The sequence below is a fragment of the Macaca nemestrina genome, chromosome 4, assembly GCF_043159975.1.
Source record: "Macaca nemestrina isolate mMacNem1 chromosome 4, mMacNem.hap1, whole genome shotgun sequence".
Classification (NCBI taxonomy): domain Eukaryota; kingdom Metazoa; phylum Chordata; class Mammalia; order Primates; family Cercopithecidae; genus Macaca; species Macaca nemestrina.
Window position 1 is genome coordinate 54,210,888 of NC_092128.1, and position 20,315 is coordinate 54,231,202.

Genomic DNA, 20,315 nt, shown 5'->3' on the forward strand with positions numbered 1-20,315 from the left:
TGGATTACATATCTGCATCTCACTTCTCCTAGCCTGGGATGGGCAAACACTAAAATAGCACATGCAAAAGATGGTTCTACTTGTTCACTGTAACTGAAAGTTTTACATCTGAGTTCTTTTCTTAGAAAATTCCTTATTTTGGGGCTTTTAAATTACCTTTACCCCTTTTTGTCGTGTGGTTCTCTGTAAAACTTTTTATCAGGGCTTCTCTAAAACCCTGAATTTAGAAAAGGAGAAATTTGGAGTAACTAAAAAGATCATTTTCCCAAACTGCGCTTTACCTGATGAACCTGGTTGTAGGGGAGGGATTAATTACTATGGTTATTTCTTTTCAAAAAAATTAAAATAAAGAATTTTTATTTGGAGAAAGTACATTTTTGGGGAAAGTACAATTTGGGGAAAGTACATTTTTCCAGAAGAAACAAACTTTGTCTTGGCAAAAATCACTGTATGTGTAAAAGAAAAAACTACCCACGAGGCAGGCCCCCAAGGAAGATGTTTTCTGTAGTATGATTATCCTGGGTGTTCTAAGGTAAATAAGAATTTATGCCAAAAGAGTCTGACATAGTCCAGTATTTTTTTGTTTTGGATAGTAGGAATAAGGGTCACAGATAAAACTATGATATAAACATACAATTAAAAAAACTCCCCTGTAAACACTACAGCTAATTTATAGAGCAAAATCCTATATTTAGAGATGGTTCATAATCTAGAGTTGATCAGGATCTTAAAAAATAATGTGGTCCAATACTGCTGAAGAAACCAAAGCCCATGTGTATTAAGTGACTCATTCAAAAGCAGAGCCATAATTATTATGCAGGTTTCCTGGCTCCTAATTTACTCTTCTTTCCAATTACTGCCACTACGTAAAGCAAAACCCTTCCTACATTACTACAGCTGGGTAAGAATAAAGCTGAAAGCACTAAACATTTCCTAACAGCTTTAAACCTAACTTTATCTTAAAATACACAAATATTTTGAAATATAAACATGCCTGATTTTCTACATTTATTTTAAATTTCTTAAAGGTCATATGTCATTCAGCTTTTCTAGTCACCCACAGTACATTCTTTGACACAGGCATGTATATAGTACATATTTAAAGACAGAATTTGCCACCCATTTTATAGCTGTAACTGAAAAACAAGTTTTATTCTTTGAGGTAGTTACAGCTAACTATCTAGAGATGGAGAAATTAGGAGTCCTAATTGACCCCAGCAGACTTTCCATAGTCCCTAACACCTGTGCTATATAATCTAAACTTGATAGATTTCCCATGAAATCTATACATTATTTTTATGACATGTATCTTAGTTTATGGTTTTACAAGAGTAAATACAGAGGATTGTAATTTCCTATAAGCAGTCTGCTTAGTAATATCCCCATCATAAAGCAAGACCCCCATCTCCACAAAAAAATTTAGGCTGGGCATGGTGGCTTAAATGCCTCTAATCTCAGCACTTTGGGAGGCCGAGGCGGATGTATCATGAGGTCAAGAGATTGAGACCATGCTGGCTAATATAGTGAAACCCTGTCTACTAAAAAAACAAAAATTAGCCAGGTGTAGTGGCGTGGCGCCTGTAGTCCCAGCTACTCAGGAGGTTGGGGCAGGAGAATCGCTTGAACCTGGGAGGTGGAGGTTGCAGTGAGCTGAGATTGTGCCACTGCACTCCAGCCAGGTGACAAAGCGAGACTCTGTCTCAGGGGGAAAAAAAAAAAAAATTTACATTAGTGGAACATGGTGGCATGCGCCTGTAGTTCAGGCTACTCCAGACACTGAGGGAGGAGGATTGCTTGAGTCCAGGAGTTGGAGGCTGCGGTGAGCTATTGATCACACCAGTGCACTCTAGCTTGGACAACAGAGCGAGGCCCTGTCTTTATCTAAAAAAAAAATAGGAAAAGGAAAGCCAGAGCCCACCTACAAAATCACCCTATCCTTTGGTTTTGAAATAGAGAAATTAAATGATTCCTTGCTCAAAAAAAGTGTTACCCTTTTATATAACAAAGATTAACTTATAAATCTAAAAAGATGGGTAAGATTATCTGTTACCAATAAAAATCATTCCAAAATAACACGTATGACTTGTGTGGTGTCTCCATTTCCTCTATCATGTGATTGAATTTATACTCACGGCACTCTTTATTATTTTGATACTCGTTTGTTATTCCCTCTACCCCATTCTCTATGAAAGCTTCTCCAGAGCAGTGACCTTGCCTTCTTTGTTCATCTGATATTTCAAATGGCAAGCTCTCACATTTTTGTTAAATGAGTAAGAACTATGTGTACATTATGTCAAGCACGTATCACTGTTACTTGAAGACATGTAACGAAGCATTTCAACAATTTTGGAAATCTTGAATTTATTAGAAGGCAGCTAAAGCTGATTAACCTCATTTTGTTTGAACTGTGTACCTAATAAAAATAGGTGGCTGGGCGCAGTGGCTCTAGCCTGTAATCCCAGCACTTTGGGAGGCAGAAGTGGGTGGATCACAAGGTCAGGAGTTCGAGACCAGCCTGGCCGACATGGTGAAACCCCCATCTCTACTAAAGATACAAAAAGGTAGCCAGGCGTGCTGGTGGGCACTGTAATCCCAGCTACTTGGGAGGTGGAGGCAGGAGAATCACTTGAACCCAGGAGGCAGAGGTTGCAGTGAGCCAACATTACACCACTGCACTCCAGGCCTGGTGACAGAGTGAGACTCCATCTCAAAAAAAAATTAAAAAAAGAAACAGGTTCCCTTTCACTAACACCACAATGTCATTAATTACTCCTCTTTAGAAATACAATTCCCACTCTTAGAGAAAACGGGACCTTACAAAAAAAATCAGTATCAACTTAATCATGCTGAGGACAGAACAGGGAGTTGGATAAAATCTCAAATCCTGTCACCAGATGGCTTTTCTGGCAACAAATTTATCTTCTCTATTTTATTATTAAAGCACTGCATCTTCTAAAGTGATTTTCTAAATGAAGTCAGTCAAGTTTTCCTAGAGACATTTAGTAACAGCATGTATTCTGTAGTGTTTTCCCACAGTGTCTGTTCCATTGAATAACACTCTGTGGGAGTCAAAGGTGTTATCCACAAGAAACTGCAAGGGTATACAAGTTTAGGAAAATCTGACAATTTCTCAAGTTTTTAAACATATGTACACTGGAAATCTGAAAAGGAAGGATATCGTATAGTGCTCATCACAGTAAACTGATCATGGCTCTTTTTCACAAAGCATCTCAAGTTATACTTGCATGGAATACTCCTTGATGTGAAGGATGAACGCTGAGAAAATTATGGAGAATCCTGCACAATCCAGGGCAAAGGCCTCCAGATCATGCATTACCTGAACTACAGGGAAGCTTCATTCATTTCACATTCATGGGCCTATATCTGTTTATCTTTCCTCAAATGGTTGTCAGGAACATTCAGTTAGCTCATTTATTGAGGGTCTACATTTTTGCCCATCATTTTTTATTCCCCTAGGAGCTAGGGCTACAACAATGAATAAAACTATAGGTTTTCTCCCTCATGAAGTTTATGTTGTGGTGGTATAAAAATTCTAGACTATCCTAGCTGCTTGACAAGTCCAGGAATCTTGCCTACGTGACCTCCTTGTCATACCCTTTCACTGTTTATGAAATGTCTGTCCTTTTAAATATGAAGACCACACTGAATCATCTTCTGTGGACTCAATTGTAAGCAACCTGACAATACAGGCCATCAAATATTACCAAGATTATATTCCCAAAGTACATTATGAGGGTTATGAAAAATTATTTTGGAAATATTTCAAAACTACAAAGGAGACTGTTTTCATGCCATTATAAATGGGGGAGGAAGTGTGTTTTTTTTTTTTTTTTGAGCTTTTCACTGTCACCCAGGCTGCAGTGCAGTGGTACCATCTTGGCTCACTGCAACCTCCTCCTCTGGGTTCAAGTGATTCTCGTGCCTCAGCCTCCCAAGTAGCTGGGATTATAGGCATGTCCCACCATGCCTGGCTAATCTATTTTTAGTAGAGATGGAGTTTTGCCATGTCACCCAGTCTGGTCTCGAACTCGTGAACTCAAGTGATCAACCAACTTGGCCTCCCAAAGTGCTGGGGTTATAGGCATGAGCCACCAGGCCCAGCAACAAGTCTCTTTCAGTATTTAAATCTTTCAGAAGTTTGCTGCTTTTAAAATGATCACTTTAAGCTACAGGTATACCCCCCAGTATCTAATCCCCTTCCACATGTACTATTTATATGACAAGATTACAGCCACCTAACCCCACCTCCACAAACACACTAGGAGGACACTCAGTAGTGCCCTGGTTTTTGGAATCAAGTGAGTATAAACAGTCTACTGTATTTCAGTCTACTGGCTAATGGTAAGATTTTCCTAATGTACAATAACTATGCAGTTCCATATAACTTAGCCACAAATTTGCTTTTGTAAAAGCAGGTAACAACTTCCTAGGGAAAAAAAAGACAAAATATGATGGATGGAAAAAGAAAATGTTCATAAAAGAAAAATCCAAAAGGCCAAAAGGGGTAGAGGGTAATGGAACTGGAAATGAAAAGGCTTTCCATCTTGGCCACATAAATATTCTTTCATGAAATCTTCATCCCTGAGTATTTTCTGTGACCTCTAGCCAACTTTATCTCTTTAGTAGCCCTCTCCTCCAAAAATAGCCTATAATCCCAACCAAATATAATTTATTATATTTATAGCTCTCTCCAGGATTTCCCCTGGAAAAATACATTCCATAAAACTTTGTCATAAGCTAACCTGTATTTGGTTAAACCCTACTCAAAAGGTCCATAATAAATATAAATACAGAAATATATTAAATATACATACATAAATATATTACCTAGAGTTCATGAAACAATCTGATCTCTCCCCAGCTATAAGTTATCTATCATATTTATACCTCCTTCACTTATTGCTGAGTTGTAATTATTTTTGTAAATACTTCTAAAAGCAGAGATACTGCCTTCTATTCTCATTTAAAAAAATGAAGCTGGCCGGGCACGGTGGCTCAAGCCTGTAATCCCAGCACTTTGGGAGGCCAAGGCGGATGGATCACGAGGTCAGGAGATCGAGACCATCCTGGCTAACATGGTGAAACCCCGTCTCTACTAAAAATACAAAAAACTAGCTGGGCATGGTGGCGGGCGCCTGTAGTCCCAGCTACTCGGAGGCTGAGGCGGGAGAATGGCGTGAACCCGGGAGGTGGAGCTTGCAGTGAGCCGAGATCGCGCCACTGCACTCCAGCCTGGGTGACACAGCGAGACTCCGTCTCAAAAAAAAAAAAAAAAAAAAAAAAAAAAAAGAGGCCAACAACCAAAACACATAAATACCCTGGTGCAATTTCTGGAAATTAAGCATGATTTTAATAGGTGGTATATGAAATTATGTACACAGGTTAAAATTGCCAATTTTGTATTTTTCAAGCTGTACCACAAGAGGACAGGGTGTAGTACAATAGATCCCACTTATTCACAGGGGATACATTTCAAGACCACCAAAGCATGCCTGAAACTGCAGATAGTACTGAACCCTATACATACAGCGCTGTTTTTTCCTATACATATGTAACTGTAACAAAATCGAACAATTATAACCATGTACTGTAATGAAAGTTACGTGAATGTGATATCTCTCTCAAAATACCTTAATATTTTGAACCTCAGTGGGTAACTGAAACCTGGGAAAGCAAACCTGCAGATAAGGAGGGACTACTATACATTTAAATTTGGTGATTACATGGAGTTTATCCGGGAAGATGTTATTACTGACTTGTCTTACTGCAATCTGATAAATATACATGATACCGAGTCTAGGTGAGCATCTTAAATCTGAAACACTCCAAAATCCAGAACTTTTTGATAGCCAACATGGTGCTCAAAGGAAATGCTCATTGGAGCATTTCAGATTTTTGGATTTGGGATCTTCAACTGGTAAGTGCAATGCAAATATTTCAAAATATTAACCCTGGAAAATTTCTGGTCCTGGAAAAGTAATATGGTTTGGAAGTCAATCTTGTCACAGGTGGAGATTTAAATCAGTTTGACTAAGTTTCTCAAGAATAGTATGCCACCATCTTTATTCTACCTAGTTTTAGTTGTCCCTCTTTCTCACTTTTTGATTTGACATTATCTTTCTGACTACTGATATTAATCTAACCAATATAAATCAAGACTAGGAAGATTAAAGGTGATTCATTTTTAACTTTTCAAGACCAAATATAATATTAATACTTGGGGGTGGGGAACTCTACTAATTGCTTAGGAATCCTAGGATGCATGATTTTTCATTCTGCTTGAGTACATCAAAAAATTCTTTAATGCAAACATCAAAGCAAATGTACCAATTAGAAGTAACAATTGCGATGACTTGGAGAGCTATGGGTCAGGAGCCAAGGATTTTTAGATTTTAATTTCGTATCCTTTTGAAATACCAAATTAAAGACATTTATACTTTCAAGTTTTCCACATTTTATTCCCATGAAAAATACTCGGTTTCATATCCACCTTAATGGCAGATGGCAGAATATATTAAAATGCACATAAAAACTTTGAAGTATTCTTCATTTTACTATAGCATACTAATAAGCAAAACCAGGACCAAAAATGGATTCCAAGTAAGCAAGCCAATATACATATATATTTTCTAAGTTCCACCAAGTTTAACATGGAGTATACAATTCTCTCTTTTTTGTGGAGATGGAGTTTCGCTCTTATTGCCCAGGCTGGAGTGCAATGGTATAATCTCAGTTCACTGCAACCTCCGCCTCCCAGGTTCAAGTGATTCTCCTGCCTCAGTCTCCCAAGTGGCTGGGATTACAGTCGCATGCCACCATGCCCGGCTAACTTTTTTGTATTTTTAGTAGACACGGGGTTTCATCATATTGGCCAGGCTGGTCTTAAACTCCTGACCTCAGGTGATCCACCCGTCTCGGCCTCCCAAAGTGCTGGGATTACAGGCGTGAGCCACCGCGCCCAGCAAATATCCAGTTTTCTTCTGGCATCTAGAAATGAGGATGTTCTAAGATCCACTAACTTTGTCAGCATTTATAGAAAAATATATATTTAAAGTAGCCCCATATAAATGTTTATAAACAGAATTCAATCTGAATAAAAGTATTGTATTTATGGGCAAACAACAAACCCCCACTGGTTTTCTGTTTTTGTTTGTTTTGTGACAGGGATCTCACTCTGTCATCACCTAGGCTGGAGTGCAGTGGTAGGATCACAGCTCAGTGCAGCCTTGACCTCCTAGACTCAAGTGATCCTCCCGCCTCAGCATCCTGAATAGCTGGGACTACAGGCATGCGCTGTCAAATCTGTCTAATTTTTTAAATTTTTTGTACAGATGAGGTCTCGCTATATTGCCCATGGTGGGTCTCTTAACTCCTGGGCTGAAGTGATCTTCCCACCTCAGCCTCCCAAAGTGCTGGGATTACAGATGTGAGCTACCATGCCTGGCCTATGATTTTTTTTTATTTCATTTTTTCTCCAAAGTGGTCGCGACAGCCCTTAAAGCCAGTTATAAAAGAGGTTCCTCCCACCAGACACTTGCCACACACAGAAACAAGTAATACTCTAAATTGGTTTCCTAAAAATTCCCAGCACAATGCTGTGTCAGTTGAAGAATAAACAGAACAGTACTAAAAATCAATACTCAATAAAGAGCCATAGGTAACTTGAAAAGGCACATATAACATATATAATCGAATCTCAAAAAAGGTTCAAGATAATCCCTTTAGGTACAATAATTTCTCCTTTATAAACTCCTCCAATATTTTCTATTTTCTTTTCTTCTAATACTACCTTGTCTCGACAGACCAGTGTTCCTGAAATCCTAAGGCTATGAAACTGTTCTTCATTGTTTTCAGAATTCTGAGTATCAATAATTCATCAATATTAGAAAACTATCAAGGTGATAAAAACAGGCACATATTAAGTAGGTCAACAATGATCAGACTTTTGTTGTTGTTGTTGGAGACAGAGTCTCGCTCTGTCGCCCAGGTAGCTCGCTGCAACCTCCACCTCCTGGGTTCAAGCAATTCTCCCACCTCAGCCTCTTGAATAGCTGGGAATATAAGTGCATACCACCATGCCCGGCTAATTTTTGTATTTTTAGTAGAGATGGGGTTTCGCCGTGTTGACGAGGCTGGTCTCGAACTTCTGGCCTCAGGTGATCTACCCACCTTGGCCTCCCAAAGTGAGTGATGTGAGCCACTGCTCCCAGTCAACAATGACCAAACTTTCAAACATCTCACCCTTAAATATGTGACATGAGATTCCATGGAATACAACATGAAAACCCGGAAAACAGGACACAAAGGAGCATACGAAGTAAAGGGGAATGGGGAGCACCTATCATAAGGCCATCAGTCAGTTTGTAAAGTCACTTTCAAATTTTAGGGCATGGAAAGTATATCATGATATTTTCTTAACTGGCTGATATATCCAATGCTAAATTACCTTGACTGACAGATCAAATGCTAAATTACCATAATTTGTGAGAAAATACCTTGTCCTAATTTTTACATTGATAAAGTATTTGTAAATAGTACAAGGAATATACATCCTAAATTTATTTTAATGAGAACCTTACTGTATGATAGCAGTGTGAGAATATAGAAATAGCTACCAGTGGTCAGTTTTGTTTTTTTTGCATAAGCAATTTATTTGGTGCTATAAGGTTTAAAGTTCTGTTTTTATTATATTTCAAATCATGAAAGGATACATTTAGCTAAGAAAAGACATTCTGAACAATAATTGTGGCATTAAAATTTATTAATAGTTCATTGTGGAATTATTAAAATATTAATAGTTATTACTTCCAAAATGTTATTTCTTAAATGTCATACATTCTTAAATCTCTAATGAACAACCAACAAAAATACAAGATTAGTGACATTTATTTAAATGGTAACGATCAAACCAAATAAAAATGCTCAATGGCACATCATTTGCTAACTTCAAAGAATAGCGTGAAAGCCCATGTAAAGGCAGCAACAATTACCATATGCAGAGCAGCTGTCACTAAGCCCAAACTAGTAGCTTCCCAACTTACCATCTTCCTTTTCCTTTCTGCAATCTGCTCCTCTGATTCCATTTCTACTTCATTACTAACAGGAGTTTTTTCTTCTATATCATCAATAAAATCTGGTTCCTGAAAAATGGAAATGACTTCTTTATACAAACTATTATTCCATCTATACAACCAGTGACATTAAAATATTTTAATGTCTTTCAACCACAAGAAATTCAACATATAAATATCATCAGCCTACTTAAATTCATTTAAGAAATTTAGAACTGGTTTCCTAATTCAAGATGCTTTTCAAAATCATGCAATCAAATACTTTTGCTTTTTAAATTTTAGCCAATCAAGTTTTTATCAATATAGGTCAAATATGGTAGCACGGCCTTATATTTATAGAGTTCCCAAAACATAAATCTATACATTATTTCAGAAAAACCTGCAAATACCCAGTGCTCAATAAGTGTGTGTTCAGTTGAAAGTTTAAGGTAAATCATTTCTAGAAGATAGGGCCCTGGAAATGAGCAAAACCTTACTTAATTTTCACATTTTAATTATCCCTCCTAACTGTTTTTTGTTTATAGAGGACATATAACAATATATTTACTGGTGGGGCAGATAGACTTTGGCCAAACTCTACCCCCAAAATTACCTTATATGTTCTTAGTGAATTTTCTCTCAAAAATTTTATTTGCTGTTATTGTGACATGCTTATAGAATTGATAAGATTACCTGCATCCACATGTTTAAGGAAAGAAAATTTTGCAGCTTAAGACTTTAAATAAAAACATTTATTATGAACATAAAGTGCCAGCTAGAAGATTTTTTTAAAGTTATCTAGTCTTAGGATAATCTTGTCTGCAATTCTGCAAGGATTTGCTGGCTGTGCTGTTTCTTAATAATTCAACAAATATTGTACAAATTCTAGCAGAACCTGTATTTTACACTTATGAATACTTCATTAAATGACAGAATGGACTTAAAAATACTTTAAACAATTATACATATAACAAAGAAGAGGATAAAATATGACAGATTATTTTCTTTTGTTTATTCAATTTCATTGAGAGCAGAGTTCAATACCTGATTATTTGATACTGATAGTCTCAATGGAGAAAGCTTTCTTTGTTTAGTTTCTGGGCTCTTCATTTTGTTGGTTGTTCCTTCACAATCCAAAGTAATATTCTGATTTTGTGTATCTTTTTCTTTTGAAATATCTTTGTCTTTTTTTCCTTTTTTCCGTCTGGTCTCATAACCACTACTGATATTTTCCATGGATTCAGAACTACGTTTTAGAACAGGGCACTCTGGGTTTTCTTTGAGGCATGCACAGTCCACCTTGTACTTACTGGAAAGATAACCAATTAAATATTTATTTCAAAATATAAAACAAAACTGGGAAATTTCTAATCCATTTTAAGCTGCAACTCCACAAAATTGTATGCAATTATTAATTATAAGCAATCCTTTTTAGTAATTTACATTCCTAGTTAACTACCACAAAAATTTTTTTTCATTAAAATAACGTAATAATTAGATGTTGATTTCTGACCAGATACTAGGCCTTCAATCATAAGTATAACTGGTACAGGTTGAGCATGCCTTACCTGAAATGCTTAGGACCAGAAAGGTTGTGGATTTTGGAATGTTTACATATATATAATGAGATATCTTGGGGAATGGGACCCAGATCTAAACACAAAATTCACTCGTGTTTCATATAGGCTAAAAGTAATTTTACACACTGTATTACACTGTATTTAATAATTCTGTGCCTGAAACAAAGTTCTGACTGCACTTTGACTGTGACCTGTCATATGAGGTCAGGTATAGAATTTTCTACTTGTGGCATCATGTCAGTGCTCAAAAAGTTTAGGATGGCCAGGCGCAGTGGCTCTCGCCTGTAATCCCAGAACTTTGGGAGGCCGAGGCAGGCAGATCACTTGAGACCAGCCTGGCCAACATGGTGAAACCCCGTCTCTACTAAAAATACAAAAATTAGCTGCGCATGGTGGCAGGCACCTGTAATTCTGGCTATGCGACAGGCTAAGGCAGGAGAATCGCCTGAATTCAGGAGGCAGAAGTTGTAGTAAGCCAAGATCGTGCCACTGCATTCCAGCCTGGGTGACAGAGTGAGACTCCGTCCAAAAAAAAAAAAAAAAACAAAAAAAGTTTAGGATTTTGGATTTCAGATTTTTGCATGAGGGATGCTCAACATGTAATATGTTACAGAAGAAGAAGAAAACAAATACATCAGAACTTTGAGTCTTTTAAAGCAAAATGATACTGTGGATTACACAAAACATTAAGGCAGAAACCATAATTACTTCAGTGTCCCAGAGTGCTATATAAAATACTGATTTGCAATGTGACCTACATAAAAAACACTAGGTATAACAAATACTAAACCTGAACTAGTTTGTCTTATCCTTTAAGGAATGATAACAACAACCAGGTTTCTTTAAAAAGCTACCTTGATAAAATTTAATGTTTCCTTTTCACTATACTAAGTGTTCCCTCTTTCAAATGGAAGCCTATCTCATCTTCACAATAATGATATTACTCCCATTTTACAAGTGAGATTAAAACTCACTGAGGATTAGCATCTTGTCCAACGTTACACAGTTAATATGTGGAAGGGACGGCATTTAGATCCAGGTCTGTATGACTCTCAGGCGCATGTACTTTTCATTTCAATATTTCTCAACTCTGACCACTTTATCTTTAGTTCATCTCTAGGATATAGGCCAAATGCCCAAACCTCAGTTAAACAATAATACAAATCTCCCACTCTGCATGTTTTAAGTAGTTGAATGTTTGTTCACAATAAGAACAATTTACTTATTAAGTGTCTAATATTCCTAACTCATTTACTTTTAAAACTGCTAGAAAGATTCAAATCCAACTTCCTAATTCTGTGAACCAGGGATAGAATTCAAACATTTATGGTCCTACCTCCCGCCTCCCAAATCAGGTATTAACAGATACTAGCTTCAAACTCGTTCTAGATGTTTGATTTTAGGACAACAGAACTACAAACAATGATGGCAACAGCTTTTGTTTATTAAGCACCTAAGGTGAGTATTATTATTCTTCTCATATACTTGAGGTAATGCAGCACAAAGTGATGAAGAAATTGGTCCAAGGTTACGTAGTAAGAGACCAACCCAGGATTTGAAACCAGACAGATTACATTCTTAACCTCTATGGGATATGCAATCCCACAAAGCATTGAGCAAAAAACTATGCTAAATCTCCTACCTTCTAGGGGAGAAAGAGCTAAAATGATATGATAAATCTGACTGCAATAATCAGTAGAAAGGGATACTAAAGGAAGAGGGATTTCACCAAGAGAAAACATAATGAACATTTTAAAAACTGCATTTAAAAAGAATATCACACAAAGTATAAAAATATATAGAATAAGAAGAACTGAATTGAACTGCTTATAACCCAAAAGACTACAGAATATATAAAGAACTTATGGAAAAAAAAAAAAAAAGGCAAGAAAACAACTACCCAAAAGAAAGATGGACAGATGATACGGTCAGGCAATTCACAAGAGAGAAATCCAAATGACAATATAGAAAAATACCTCTGAGAGGCCGGGCGCAGTGGCTCATGCCTGTAATCCCAGCACTTTGGGAGGCTGAGGCGGGTGGATTGCCTGAGCTCAGGAGTTGGAGACCAGCCTGGGCAACACGGTGAAACCCCGTCTCTACTAAAATACAAAAAATTAGCCAGGCGTGGCAGTGTGCGCCTGTAGTCCCAGCTACTTGGGAGGCTCAGGCAGGAGAAATGACTGAACCCAGGAAGTGGAGGTCGCAGTGAGCTGAGATCGTGCCACTGCACTCCAGCCTGGGTGACAGAGCGAGAGACTCCATCTCAAAAAAAAAAAAGAAAAGAAAAAGACCTCTGGGTTCATGAATAATCAAGAAAAACGGTAAATAAAAATATTAATATAAAGATATACCACTCCACATGAGCTAGCATACATATTATATGCTAATATATAGCACATATATGCTAATATATATATTATGTAACATAATTATACCATAAAATATATATGCTAATAGATAATATATATTATATATACGCTAGCTCATGTGGAGTGGCATATACTATATTATATATAATATTTTATATATATTTCAATACATTTTCATATGTCATATATATTTTATTTTATATATATTTTATTTATTTATGTATTTATTTTTGAGGTGGAGTCTCACTGTCACCCAGGCTAGAGTGCAGTGGTGCAATATCGGCTCACTGCAACCTCTGCCTCCCAGGTTCAAGCAATTCTCCTGTCTCAGCCTCCTGAGTAGCTGGGATTACAGATGTGTGACACCACACCTGGTTAATTTTTATATTTTTAGTAGAGATGGAGTTTCACCATGTTGGCCAGGCTGGTCTCGAAACTCCTGACCTCAAGTGATCCGCCCACCATGGCCTCCCACAGTGCTGGGATTACAGCCATGAGTCACAGCAGCTAGCATATATTTTTAAAGTCTTAGAGTAAAGAAGTACAGCAAGGCACTAAATTACTTAGGAAACTGGTACAAGTTTCTTAGACAGAAATTCACTCACATCTGGCAAAAACTCATGCTGTGCACATTCTACAACCGAGCAATTCCACTCCTATGTCCCTACCATGGAGAGAATATGTACATACTATGTTCCTTCCTACATGTACACACATGCAGACATGTTCAGAAAGCCCTAGGAGCATTATTTTGTCAATATAAAGGTCAATAGTGAAATGGATAAATACCATAGGCAGTGAAAATAAATTAACTATAGGTATACACAATGCAGGTTAATCTCACATAATGCAAAAGAATACAGCAAGTTAACAATTTACATAAAAGTTTAAAAATATACAAAATTCTAGACACTATTTGCCAACAAATACAGACATAGTAAAATGTTAAAGAAATCAAATTAAAGGGCTGGGTGTGGTGGCTCATGCCTGTAATCCCAGCACTTTGGCGGCCGAGGCAGGCAGATCATGAGGTCAAGGGATGGAGACCATCCTGGCTAACATGGTGAAACCCTGTCTCTACTAAAAATACAAAAAGAAAACTAGGCGTGGTGGCGGGTGCCTATAGTCCCAGCTACTGGGGAGGCTGAGGCGGGAGAATGGCGTGAACCTGGGAGGCAGAGCTTGTAGTGAGCTGAAACCACGCCACTGCACTCTAGGAGACAGAGCGAGACTCCGTCTCAAAAAAAAAAAAAAAAAAAAAAATCAAAGATAGCAGTTAGTGAAGGAGGGAAGACAGATGCAATGTGGCTGCTAAAAGTAAGGGGCTTCAATGGATAATGTTTTAATTTCTTAATTTGAGAAGTACATGGGTGTTTGTATTATTATTTTATTTTATTTTATTTTTGAGATACAGTTTTGCTCTTGTTGCCCAGGCTGGAGTGTAGTGGCACAATCTCAGCTCACTGCAACCTCTGCCTCCCAGGTTCAAGCAATTCTCCTGCCTCAGCCTCCCAAATAGCTGGGATTACAGTCATGTGCCACCATGCCTGGCTAATTTTGTATTCTTAGTAGAGATGGGGCTTCACCATGTTGGCCAGGCTTGTTTTGAACCCCTGACCTCAGGTGATCCGCCCGCCTCAGCCTCCCAGTGTGCTGGGATTACAAGCATGAGCCACTGCACCTGGCTGGGTGTTTGTATTATTATTTACATTTTTCTATTACATTTTTAAAAACTGAAACAAGTTTCCATACTGCTGACCCTTGAACAACACAAGTCTGAACTGTGCACATATACTTATACATGGATTTTTTTCAATACATATATTGGAAAAATGTTTGGAAATTTACAACAATTGCAACAATTTGAAAAACAGATGAACTATATAGCCTAGAAATATAAAAAATTAAAAAAGAAAAAGGTATGTTAAGAATGCATATGCATGTAGATAGTAGTCTATTTTATCATTGATTACCATAAAATATACACAAATTATAAAAAGTTAAAATTAATCAAAACCTATGCATACACATAACAGACCTTACGTGGTGCCATTCACACTCCAGAGACATGTAAAGATGTATTATTAAATCATAACTATATAAAAGTAACTCTAGTACATTCTGTACTACTATAATAATTTTGAAGCCACCTCCTGTTGCTATTGTGGTGCCTCAAGTGTTGGGGGTATCTATGTAAAATGCCATGTGACACATGCCCAGGAGCAGTTCATCCCTCAGTAAATTGTGTATGGCAATAAAAAGTGATCTCTTGTGGTTCTCACGAATTCTTCAGTCTTTAGTGCAATACAGTAATTTTGTTTTTTTTTGAGACAGAGTCTTGCTCTGTCGCTCAGGCTGGAGTGCAGTGGTCCGATCTCAGCTCACTGCAACCTCCACTTCCCGGATTCAAGCAATTCTTTTGCCTCAGCCTCCTGAGTAGGTGGGATTACAGGGGCCCACCACCATGCCGATAATTTTTTGTATTTTTAGTAGAGATGGGGTTTCACCATGTTTGCCAGGCTGGTCTTGAACTCCTGGCCTCAAGTGATCCGTCCACCTTGGCCTCCCAAAGTGCTGGGATTACAGGTGTGAGCCACTGCACTTGGCCAATACAGTATATTTTGAGCAACACCTGTGGCCTATACAAAGTGCCACTAGTGATGCTGGAAGTGCTCCTGAGAAGCAAAGAAGTTATGACATTGCAAGAAGAAGTTGAATTGCTAAAAATGTACAGTAGATTGAGGTGTGCAGCTGTAGTTCTCCACCATCTCAAGATAAATGAATTCAGCATAAGTACCATTGTAAAAAATAATAATAAAAGGAAATTCGGGAGCCATCACTGCAGCTGGGCCACAGAATGTGAAAACTATGCACTTTTTGCAATATACCTTTTTATCTTGTATTGCAAATGAAGTTTTTATGTGGGTGCATGTGTGCTATATAAGAAAGACATACCTATAGACCCTAATATGTTTCTAGAAAAAGTGAAGTCATTAAATGACAACATAAAACAAAAGGAATATGAAAGACCTAAAGTTGGAGCATTTAATGCCAGTAATGTATGGTTTGATGATTTTAAAAAGAGGTTTAGCTTAATAGGTAAAGCTACTTCTGTGGACTAAGAGGCAGCAGATGAGTTCCCAGACACCATTAAGAAAATCATTGAGGAGAAAGAATATCTGCCTGAAAGGTCTTTTAATGCAGATACAAATGTCCTATTCTGGGGGGAAAAAAGTCATAAAAAGACATTTATTAGTAAGGAAGAGAAGGAAGCACCAGGATTTAAGGCAGGAAAGGACAGATTAACTCTACTGTTTTGTGCAAATGCATTTGGGTTTATGATCAGGACTGCCCTTATCTATAAAGCTGCTAAACCCAAGCCTTGAAGGGAAAACAAACGCCAGCTGCCAGTCTTTTGGTTGTACAACAAGAAAACCTGGATGAGATCCCTTTTTCTGGATTGGTACCATTGATGCTTTGTCCCTCAAGTCAGACAACAGGTAGCCAGGAAGGGACTGCCTTTTAAATGTCTTGATATTGGGCAATGCCCCTGCCACCCAGAACACTATGAGTTCAACGCTAAGGGTATCAAAGTGTCTCTAATTCAGCCTCTACATCAGGGAGTGATAATGGCCTTTAAGGCTCATTAGACGCAGTACTCTATGGAAAAGACTGTCAATACTATGGAACAGAACCCTGAAAGAAGATCATGAAAGTCTGGAAGGATTATACCATTGAAGATGCCATCATTATAGAAAAAGCTGTGAAAGCCATCATGCCCAAAACAATAAATTCCTGCTGGAGCGAACTGTGTCCAGATGTTGTGCACGACTTCACAGGATTTACAACAGAGCCAATCAGAAAAATCATGAAAGAGATCATGGGTATAACAAAAAAAAGGTGGGAATGAGGGAAGAATACACATACGGATCTTAGAGAAATTCAAGAGCTAACAGACACTACACCAGAGAAATTAACAGAAGATGCCTGATGGAGATGATTGCTTCCAAACCAGTGCCAGATGATGAGAAAGAAGATGTAGAAAAAGCAGTGCCAAAAAACAAATTTACATTCAACAATCTGGTAGAAGGGCTCCATTTTTTTCAAGACTGTTTTTTACTTTTTTTATGATATGGACTCTTCTTTGATACGGGCACTGAAGCTAAAGCAAATGATGGAAGACTGGCACCATATAGAAACATTTTTAGAGAAATGAGAAAGCAAAAATGCCAGGCAGAAATTACTAATGGGTTTTCATAAAGTTATACCATATGTGCTTCCCTCTCCTGCCTCCCCTTCTCTCTCTGTCACCCCTGACACAGCAAGAGCAACCCCCACCCTTCCTCCTCAGCCTACTCAACATGAAGATGAGGATGAAACCTTTACGGTAATCCACTTACACTTAATGAACAGTAAATTTATTGTATCTTCCTTATGATTTTCTTAAAAACATTTTCTTTTCTCCAGCTTAATTATAAGAATACAGTATATGACATACAGAGTATGTGTTAATTGTCATTGGTAACACTTCCAGTCAACCGCAGGCTATTAGCAAAGTTTCTGGGGGGTCAAAACGTATAAGCAGATTGTGGACTGTGCAGGCAGTTGGCGCTCCAACCCCGTATTATGCAAGGGCCAACTGTACTGAGATTTATCATTAGATTTTTACTAGTGTTTCAGAAAAATAGTTCTTAAGAGTTTCTTTGCAGGATCTCCAACAAACCCTTTAATTTATATTGCAAAGAAAATTTTCTTCTGAGGGGCAAAAGAGAAATTATTCATTCATACTGATTAACCAAATAAACTGTATGAATAAAACTGTATCCTCTAGAAGAAAAACATTCCCACATAAACAAGGTCAGTGTTGTATGGCTGAATTAGGATCACTTGTTATAATTACTGTGAACATTTATATTACAATAATAATTAAGGAAAATGTAGAAATGAAAAGTAGCAATGATCTAATAGAGGCTGATATTAAACTTCTGGTTTTCAAGTATTTTTAACTGATTCATGATAAATAAAAATAAAAAGCTATAAAAGTAATGACAATACCTCAATTATTACAGGGACATTATGGAACTATTTTCAAACAACAGATGACATTTATAGACTTGAACTTACCAATTCCCATAGTCAAAATCAAAGGCAATAGTAATTTCAGTTCCCTTTGGAATACTTTGTATAGAATAAATATAAAGATGTATGGTTCCATCTTGAATTTCATGCCTCACCTGTAAGTTAAAATGATCGTACATTACCATAAATTACTTTCTGCCTTCAGAAGGATCAGCCTACAATTTTGAAAATTATTCTTTTCAAAGTATTTCACAAACACAACCTGGAAAATATGTCTAATGACAAGGCTTATAACTATCTATCAGTGGTTATCAACTGGGAAGGTTTTTCAATCATACACTGCTACCCACTGCCACCCCAACCCCTAGAGCCCACAATGTGACATCAAAAAAAAAAAAAAAAACAATACTATATTTCATCAATTCCTATTTTTATTTTTATTTTTTGAGATGAGTCTTGTACTTTTGCCCAGGCTGGAGTGCAGTGGCGCGATCTCGGCTCACTACAAGCTCCACCTCCCGGGTTCACGCCATTGTCCTGCATCAGCCTCCCGAGTAGCTGGGACTACAGGCACCCACCACCACGCCTGGCTAATTTTTTTTGTATTTTTAGTAGAGATGAGTTTTCACCATGTTAGCCAGGATGGTCTCGATCTCCTGACCTCGTGATCTGCCGGCCTCCCAAAGTGCTGGGATTACAGGCGTGAGCCACCACACCCGGCCTCATCAATTCTTATTTTTCACTTTTTAGCAAATCTGAAATCAGGAGTCTTATAAGTGGTGGCATCTTAGGGTTCTGCTGTTGTTGTTGTTTTGAGACAAAGCACTCTGCCATCCAGGCTGGAGTGCAGTGATGTGATCTCAGCTCACTGCAACCCCGCCTCTTGGGTTCAAGTGATTCTCCTGTCTCAGCCTCCCGAGCAGCTTGGACTACAGGTGCATGCCACCACACTGGCTAATTCGTGTATTTTTAGTAGAGATGGGGTTTCACCATGTTGGTCAGGCTGGTCTTGAACTCCTGACCTCACGTGATCCACCCGCCTCTGCCTCCCGAAGTGCTGGGATTACAGGTGTGAGCCTGGCTCACTGGGATTACTATGCCTGGCCTTCTTAGGTTTGATGAATGCAGTAATGGTTGAGCAAATGCTACTTTTCTATGACAAGACACTATTCTAGAAACTTTACATGTGTCAACTCCTTCAGTCTTCATATCACCTTTTTACAGATAAAACTGAGGTTACAAAGCTAGTAAGTCACAGAGAAGAAATAGATTTAAGTCTGGTTCCAAAATCTGTACTCTTAGCACGGTGCAGCAGCGCATGCCTGTAATCCCAGCTACTCTGGAGGCTGAAGCAGAACAAACACTTGAGTCCAGGAGTTCCAGGCCAACCTGGGAAACATGGCAAGATCCTGTCTTTTAAAAAAAGAAAAGAGAGAAAAAACAAAACAAAACAAAACAAACCCACATTCTTGGCTGCAACATTATGTAATTATAAAACTAAAAATCTTCATTTCGACATGTAAAAAATGTGACTTTCTACTCCACACTAAAATATAACATTAAAAATTTTACAGTAGAACATACAAAACTCTACTTTAGATTTTTTAGCTCTGTCATCTAACTTAAATCATAGCACATATTGACCCATAAACAGAGCTTCCAAGATAGAAGGAAAGTCGTCTGGTATTAGGCTGGACCTGGTGGCTCATGCCTGTAATCCTAGTACTTAGGGAAGCCGAGGCAGGAGGACTGCTTGAACACAGGAGCTCCAGACCAGCCTGGACAACATAGGAAGACCCCAACTCTACAAAAAAACTAAAAAATCATTAGTTGGGCATGGTGGCATGCGCCTGTGTTCCCAGCTACTCAGGACTCTGAGGTAAGAAGATAACTTTACCTCCTAAGGGCCCAGGAAGTTGAGGCTCCAGTGAGCCATGACTGCACCTCTGCACTCCAGCCTGGGCAAGACCCTGCCTCAAAAATAATAATAATAATAATGATTTTAAAAGTCCGGGCAGGCTCACGCCTGTAATCCCAGCACTTTGGGAGGCCGAGGCAGAAGGATCACTTGGCCCAGGAGTTGGAGACCAGCCTGGGCAGTAAAATCAGACTCCATCTCTGCAAAAATTTAAAACATTAGCTGGGCATGGTGGCACATGCTTGTAGTCCCACCTACTCAGAAAGCTGAGATGGGAGGATCACTTGAACACAGG

The 20,315-nt window shown here is 38.1% G+C and overlaps 1 protein-coding gene across 6 annotated transcripts in view; it reads right to left on the bottom strand.

The window, feature by feature from the left end:
• LOC105475332 (lysine methyltransferase 2E (inactive)) overlaps positions 1 to 20,315 on the bottom strand; it is a 103,290-nt gene that overhangs the window by 16,880 nt on the left and 66,095 nt on the right. For all 6 annotated transcript variants that reach the window (XM_071094719.1, XM_011730495.3, XM_011730496.3 and 3 more), the window contains 3 exons: positions 18,148 to 18,257; positions 10,116 to 10,380; positions 9,063 to 9,161 (listed from right to left, as the gene is read on the bottom strand). In XM_071094719.1, the coding sequence (XP_070950820.1) occupies positions 9,063 to 9,161; positions 10,116 to 10,380; positions 18,148 to 18,257 (474 nt within the window). The remainder of the gene's footprint in view (positions 1 to 9,062; positions 9,162 to 10,115; positions 10,381 to 18,147; positions 18,258 to 20,315) is intronic.